This window comes from Eriocheir sinensis, chromosome 42 (genome assembly GCF_024679095.1).
Source record: "Eriocheir sinensis breed Jianghai 21 chromosome 42, ASM2467909v1, whole genome shotgun sequence".
Classification (NCBI taxonomy): Eukaryota; Metazoa; Arthropoda; class Malacostraca; order Decapoda; family Varunidae; genus Eriocheir; species Eriocheir sinensis.
Window position 1 is genome coordinate 14,107,189 of NC_066550.1, and position 7,640 is coordinate 14,114,828.

General features: G+C 55.9%; 1 protein-coding gene across 1 annotated transcript in view; it reads right to left on the minus strand.

Annotated features, from left to right (window-relative positions):
- The window catches only part of LOC127010120 (pneumococcal serine-rich repeat protein-like), a 9,055-nt gene extending 1,999 nt beyond the window's left edge, over positions 1-7,056 (minus strand). Inside the window, exons 1-2 of the mRNA XM_050883953.1 lie at positions 7,003-7,056; positions 1-6,776 (exon numbers count right to left, since the gene is read on the minus strand). The exon at positions 1-6,776 is cut by the window's left edge and continues 1,999 nt beyond it. Coding sequence (XP_050739910.1) covers positions 1-6,494 — 6,494 coding nt within the window. The 5' untranslated portion in view covers positions 6,495-6,776; positions 7,003-7,056. The remainder of the gene's footprint in view (positions 6,777-7,002) is intronic.
- Between the last annotated feature and the right edge of the window lie 584 nt (positions 7,057-7,640).

A 7,640-nucleotide genomic window follows, 5' to 3' on the forward strand; every position in this document is an offset into this window, starting at 1 on the left:
GTGGTTTCAGACTGGCTGGCTTCTGACTGGCTAGCAGATAACTGGCTGGTTTCAGACTGGCTAGCAGATAACTGGCTGGCTTCAGACTGGCTGGTTTCAGTCTGGCTGGTTTCAGACTGGCTGGTTTCAGACTGGCTGGTTTCAGTCTGGCTGGTTTCAGACTGGTTGGCTTCAGACTGGCTGGCTTCAGACTGGCTGGTTTCAGACTGGCTGGTTTCAGTCTGGCTGGCTTCAGACTGGCTGGTTTCAGACTGGTTGGCTTCAGACTGGCTGGCTTCAGACTGGCTGGCTTCAGACTGGCTGGTTTCAGACTGGCTGGTTTCAGTCTGGCTGGCTTCAGACTGGCTGGTTTCAGACTGGTTGGCTTCAGACTGGCTGGTTTCAGACTGGTTGGCTTCAGACTGGCTGGTTTCAGTCTGGCTGGCTTCAGACTGGCTGGTTTCAGACTGGTTGGCTTCAGACTGGCTGGCTTCAGACTGGCTGGTTTCAGACTGGTTGGCTTCAGACTGGCTGGTTTCAGACTGGCTGGTTTCAGACTGGCTAGCAGATAACTGGCTGGCTTCAGACTGGCTGGCATCAGACTGGCTGGTTTCAGACTGGCTAACAGATAACTGGCTGGCTTCAGACTGGCTGGTTTCAGGCTGGCTAGCAGATAACTGGCTGGCTTCAGACAGGCTAGCAGATAACTGGCTGGCTTCAGACTGGCTAGCAGATAACTGGCTGGTTTCAGACTGGCTAACAGATAACTGGCTGGCTTCAGACTGGCTGGTTTCAGACTGGCTGGCTTCAGACTGGTTGGCTTCAGACTGGCTGGTTTCAGACTGGCTGGCTTCAGACTGGCTGGCTTCAGACTGGCTGGTTTCAGACTGGCTGGCATCAGACTGGCTGGTTTCAGACTGGCTGGCTTCAGACTGGCTGGCTTCAGACTGGCTGGTTTCAGACTGGCTGATTTCAGACTGGCTGGCTTCAGACTGTCTGGCTTCAGACTGGCTGGCTTCAGACTGGCTGGCTTCAGACTGGCTAACAGATAACTGGCTGGCTTCAGACTGGCTAGCAGATAACTGGCTGGCATCAGACTGGCTAGCAGATGACTGGCTGGCTTCAGACTGGCTAGCAGATGACTGGCTGGCTTCAGATTGGCTAGCAGATGACTGGCTGATTTCAGACTGGCTGGCTTCAGACTGGCTAGCAGATGACTGGCTGGCTTCAGATTGGCTACCAGATGACTGGCTGGCATCAGACTGGCTGGCATCAGACTGGCTGGCTTTAGACTGGCTGGCTTCTGACTGGCTGGCTTCAGACTGGCTGGCTTCTGACTGGCTAGCTTCAGACTGGCTGGCTTCAGACTGGCTGGCTTCAGACTGGCTGGCTTCTGACTGGCTGGCTTCTGGCTGGCTGGCTTCTGACTGGCTAATTCCTGACTTACTTGTTTCAAACAGGCTAATTCCTGACTGGCTGGGAGCAGACTGACTGGCTTCAGACTGGCTAGCTTCAGAAAGGTTAATTCCTGACTTGCTGGCCTCAAACAGGCTGATTCCTGAGTGTCTTCTGTCTGGGTGTGCCGCCGTGCCTGCCTGGCCGGCCTCAGAGACTATGATGAGTGTGGGTTTGGGTCCAGGCTGCTTGGAGGCTGGCTGGGTGTCCCCTGCCTGCCTGGCGGCCATGGCCTGGGCCAGGCTCTTGGCGGCCTCCACAATGCCAGCCAGCCGGTTGGCCACAAACTCCCCCACTGTGACAGCCGGCTCCCCGCGGCGGCTGGCAAAGCTCTGCTGCCCCTCTGCCTGCTGGTCTGCCGAGAACACCTGCTGCCGGGCCGTGAGGCGCTGACCTGTCTGCTGCCCAGCTGAGAACACCTGCTGCCTGGCTGTGAGGCGCTGCCCTGCTGCTGAGGCTGTCTGCTGCCTGCTCCTTGTTGCCTGCTGTCTGCCTCCTGCTGCCTGCAGTGTTGTGGTGCTGCTGGTTCTACTGTGCTGCCTGCCTGCTGAGGCCTGCTGACTTGTGGTGCCTTGCTGTCTGTCCCCAGAGCTGTGTTCAACAGTGGAGGAGTCCTGCTGCCCTGCTGCCTGCTCACCAATGCCAGTCTGCTCTGCTACTGCTGCTGCTGCCTGCTGGGATGCTGCTGAACTTTGCTCTTCTACTGTGGATGCCTGCTGTTCACTAGCAGGGCCTTGTTCTGCAGCAGCAGTCACCTCAGCAGCATCAGCAGTGGCTGCCTGTGCTGGGCTGGAGGCCTGAGCCACGGTGACAGCCTGCTCAGCAGTGATGGCCTGCTCAGCAATAGTAGCCTGGTCAGCAGTGATGGGCTGCTCAGCAGTAGTAGTCTGGTCAGCAGTGGCAGCAGCCTGCTCAGCAATGATGGACAGGTCAGCAGTAGTAGTAGCTTGGTCAGCAGTAGCAGCCTGGTCAGCAGGAGAGGACTGTTCTGTCTCAGCAGGAGCATCAGCAGTGAGTTGAGAATCAGCAGGCTGTTGAGCCACAGCCTCAGCAGCAAGGTCAGCAGCAGTGAGGGTGTCTGCTGAACCTTCCTGCTGTGTCTCAGCGGTTTGTTCCTGCACAGCGCTCTGGCCCTGAGCCTCACCAGCCTGCTGTTCTGCTAGGTCGCTGCCATCCTGCTGCATTGCTAAGCCCTGTTCTGCTGCCTGCTGTGCCTCCTGCTGCTGCATGACCACCTGCTGCCTTGCTGTGGTGCCCCGCTGGCGTGCTGTGGCGTGCTGTGTGGTGCCGGCTTGCTGTGCTCCTCCAAACACCTGCTCCCTTGCTGTGGCACCTCGCTGATGCTGCCGTGCTGTGCCGCGATGCTGCCCTGCTGATGCTGTCACCTGCTGCCGGGCCGTGGTGCGCTGCCGGGCGGTGGTGCGCTGCCCTGATGCCACCCCCTGCCCTGCTGCTGTCACCTGCTGTCTGGCGGTGGTGCGCTGTCTGGCTGTGCTGAGCTGGTCTGCTGTGCCAATCTGTTCTGCTGTGGCTTCCTGCTCTGCTACGGTTGCTTGCTCTTCTGCTGTGGCTATCTCCTGTTCTGCTATGGCACCCTGCTGTTCTGCTGTGGCACCCTGTTGTTCTGCTGTGGTTGCCTGCTGTTCTGCTGTGGTTGCCTGCTCTTTTACTGTGGCACCCTGATGTTCTACTGTGCCCCCCTGCTGTTCTGCTGTGGCTCCCTGCTGTTCTGCTGTGGCACTCTGCTCTTCTGTTCTGGCACCCTGCTGTTCTGCTGTGGCATCCTGCTGTTCTGCTGTGGCACCCTGCTGTTCTACTGTGACACCCTGCTGGACTGAAGTGGTGGGTGCCTGCTGCTCAGTGCCTGCCTGCTGTACACCCTGCTCTTGTTTTCCAGTCTGGTGTTCTGCCTGCTGATCAGTGTTGAGTGTCTGCTGTTCTGCTGTCAGTGTCTGCTGTTCTGCTTGGGCTGCCTGCTGTTCTGTGCCTCCAGCCTGCTCAGTAGTGGATGCCTGGTTCACTGCTGCCTGCTGCTCAACTACCGTCTCCTGCTGAGCTGCATCAAGCCTCTGCTGTTCACTCTCTACCACCTGCTGACCAGTAGTAGAAGCCTGCTCTCTCACTGAGCTGTGTTGGCGGCCCTGCTGACCTACTGTGGCCTGGTGCCTTTCTGTTCCCTGCTGCCTTGCTGTGGCCCCTGCCTGCTGAGGTGCCTGCTGACCCTGCCTGACCCCAGCACCAACAGCCCTGCCACGGGAGGTCAGTCTAGAGGTACCTTCAGCGGCGGCTCCCAGGCGGCTGCTGAATTGGCTGGCGGCTAAACCCTCCACAATGGCGGCTGACTCTGTGGTGGCGATTGAGGGTTCACTGGTGGCTGAGAGGTCACCGGCGGCTGAGGGCTCACTTGTGGCTGGCTCTGTGGTAGCGACTGAGGGCTCAATGGCGGCTGACTCTGTGGTGGCGGTTGAGCTCAGGCTGGCAGGAGTGGTGGCTGACTCTGTGGTGGCAGATGACCTCTGGCTGTCAGTGGCGACTGGCTCTGTGGTGGCGGATGAGCTCTGGCTGTCAAGAATGGCGGCTGACTCTGTGGTAGAAGCTGAGGATTCACTGGCAGCTGACTCACTGGTGTCAGTTGAGGTCTCAATAGTGGCGGCTAGCTCACTAGTGGTGTCTGAGGCCTCAGTGGTGGAGGTTGACCTAGTGGCGGCTGACTCACTAATGGCGGCTGACTCACTAATGGTGGCTGACTCACTAGTGGCAGCTGTCTCACTGGAAGCAGCTGAGGACTCAATCACTGCAGCTGACTCACTAGTGGCGGCTGACTCACTAGTAGCAGCTGACTCACTGGCGACTGACTCACTAGTGGCGGCTGACTCACTAGTAGCAGCTGACTCACTGGCGGCTGACTCACTAGTGGCGGCTGACTCACTAGTAGCAGCTGACTCACTAGTGGCGGCTGACTCACTAGTGGCGGCTGACTCACTAGTAGTAGCTGACTCACTAGTAGCAGCTGACTCACTGGCGGCTGACTCACTAGTGGCAACTGACTCACTGGTGGCTGACTCACTAGTGCCGGCTGACTCACCAGTGCCGGCTGACTCACTAGTGGCAGCTGACTCACTGGCGGCTGACTCACTAGTGGCAACTGACTCACTGCCAGCTGACTCACTGGTGACTGACTCACTGGCGGCTGACTCACTGCCAGCTGACTCACTGGTGACTGACTCACTGGCGGCTGACTCACTAGTGGCAACTGACTCACTGGCGGCTGACTCACTAGTGGCAACTGACTCACTGGCGGCTGACTCACTAGTGGCAACTGACTCACTGGCGGCTGACTCACTGGCGGCTGACTCACTAGTGGCAGCTGACTCACTGGCAGCTGACTCACTAGTAGCGGCTGACTCACTAGTGGCAACTGACTCACTGGCGGCTGACTCACTAGTGGCAGCTGACTCGCTGGCTGCTGACTCACTAGTGGCGGCTGACTTGCTGGTGGCTGACTCACTGGCGGCTGATTCACTAGTGGCAGGTGACTCACTGGCGGCTGACTCACTAGTGGCAACTGACTCACTGGCGGCTGACTCACTAGTGGCAACTGATTCACTGGCGGCTGACTCACTAGTGGCAAATGACTTACTGGCGGCTGACTCAATAGTGCCGGCTGACTCACCAGTGGCAGCTGACTCACTGGTGGCTGACTCACTAGTGGTGGCTGACCCATTAGTGGCAACTGACTCACTGGCGGCTGACTCACTAGTAGCAGCTGACTCGCTGGTGGCTGACTCACTAGTGGCAGCTGACTCGCTGGCGGCTGACTCACTAGTGGCAGCTGACTCACTGGCAGCTGATTCACTAGTGGCGGCTGACTCACTGGCGGCTGACTCACTAGTGGCAGCTGACTCACTGGCGGCTGACTCACTAGTGGTGGCTGACTCACTGGCGGCTGACTCATTAGTAGCAGCTGACTCACTGGTGGCTGACTCACTAGTGGCAGCTGACTCACTAGTGGCAGCTGACTCACTGGTGGCTGACTCACTAGTAGCAGCTGACTCACTGGCGGCTGACTCACTAGTGGCGGCTGACTCACTAGGAGCCTCAGAAGTCATGGTCATCTCAGGGAACACTATGGCCACTGGGGCCATGTCTGCGGCTGCTTCGGCGGCTTCAGGCATCATCTCGGTGTCTGGGAAGATGAGGGCGACAGGCATCATCTTCTTACTGGTGGCAGTTGATTCACTGGTGGCAGCGGTTGAAGATTCAGCTATGGCGGCTGTGGTGGATTCGGTCAGAGTGGCGATCGCATCCGAGAATTTATTTAAGGCGGATGAGAATTCACTGGTGGAGGATGGCGGCCGCCTGGTGGTGATTGGCGGGTCGAACTGGTCATCTAGCGACAGCCTGGTCAGCGCGGGGATGGCGGCTGTCGCAGGGCGCAGAGCAGCCGCCTTAGTGACCTTCCCTTCCTCCTGACCTCCTGCTGACTTGCTGAGGACCTGCTGACCTGCCAGAAGATTGGGTAACCTTCCCCCAGGGTGACCTGCTGACCCCAACTCCCCCCTGCGCCTACTGACTTCAGCATCGCCGGACAACCCTTGACTGACATCTGACAGGACCTTTCCGGCAACAGTAAGGTCAGATCTCACACCCTGGGCTAGTTGCTGTAACCTGGGGGATAGCACCTCACCCTGGGGGGACAGCCGAGCCAGGGGTGAGTCCGGGGGTGCGGCAGTAAAGGCATCACCCCGGGGTAGACTGGGGGCGCTGACGGACCCTCCCCTGTGGCTGATTATAATGGGGGATGACGGAAAGAGTTGAACGATTTCCGAGAGGGAGTTCGGGCTGTCCAGAAACACCATTATGACGGGGGAGTTCGGACCGACGCTAGACACCACAGAGGCCGGAATGATGGACCCTCGGACTTGCCGCTCGAGGATATTCGCTAACTCATGTCCGATGACCCCAGAGCGAAGACCCCGTAGGAGGTTGTCGAACAGAATGCTCCCGGTGCTGACTTCAGAGGTGCGGGTGCGCTCGGTTGCTGAGGGGGAAGTCAGCATGAAACTGAGGTCTCGTAGGAGTGATTGACGCAGCGATGGAGAGTCAAAGGTCAGTCTGTTGTTTAGTATAGCACCCAGGATGTGGTCAGTTATCAAGGAGGCGTTTCGTAGTAAGGGATGATGAGTCCGTGCTGAGTTGAAGGCATGCTGAGGTCGGGGGCCATCTCCCTCCTCGCCGATGCTGAAACGATGCTGAGCGGTGCGGAAACGGTGCTGTGGTTCATCCTGTTGCTGCCCATGCTGATGCTGTGCTGCACTGATGAAGACTGACGATGCTGCATGCTGTGGTGGTGATGGGAAGAGAGCTCAGCATAGGGCAGCATAGCGAACCTCAGCGATGGGTTACTGTGCATTACTACTACTACTACTACTACTACTACTACTACTACTACTACTATTACTACTACTACTAATAATAATAATAATAATAATTATAACTAAATAATTCTTAATATTAAAACAGAAAACACACACACACACACACACACACACAACACCACCTACTCACCTCCGGAATTGGTGATGAAACGCCAACACCAGCCAGGAGGGTCAACACCACCACCACCTTCTGAAATAATAATAATAATAATGATAATAATAATAATAATAATAATAATAATAATAATATCATGAGTCATCCCTTACAATAACCTTTGGCACAGTGACCTTATGGAATGACCTTTGAGAGAGAGAGAGAGAGAGAGAGAGAGAGAGAGAGAGAGAGAAAAAAAATAAGAAGAAAACTGGAATCTGAAAATGTTGAGTCATGAAGTAAAAAAAAATCAGTTTATGAGAACAACTTTCTTTTTCTTCTTTTTTTCTTCCTTTTGTTTGGCAAGGAGGAGGAGGAGGAGGAGGAGGAGGAGAAGGAAGAGGAGGAGGAGGGGGAGAAGGTATTGACTCTTCCAAGGTCATGATATACTTAAATATAATAGCAGTAGTAGTAGTAGTAGTAGTAGTAGTAGTAGTAGTAGTAGTAGTAGTAGTAGTAAGTCAATCTCTCTCTCTCTCTCTCTCTCTCTCTCTCTCTCTCATTTAATTTCTTTCCTATTTCCTTTCTATGATTATTCTGTTTATTTTCCCATTCTTTATCTATCTATCTATCTATCTATCTATCTATCTATCTATCTATCTATCCCTGCATTA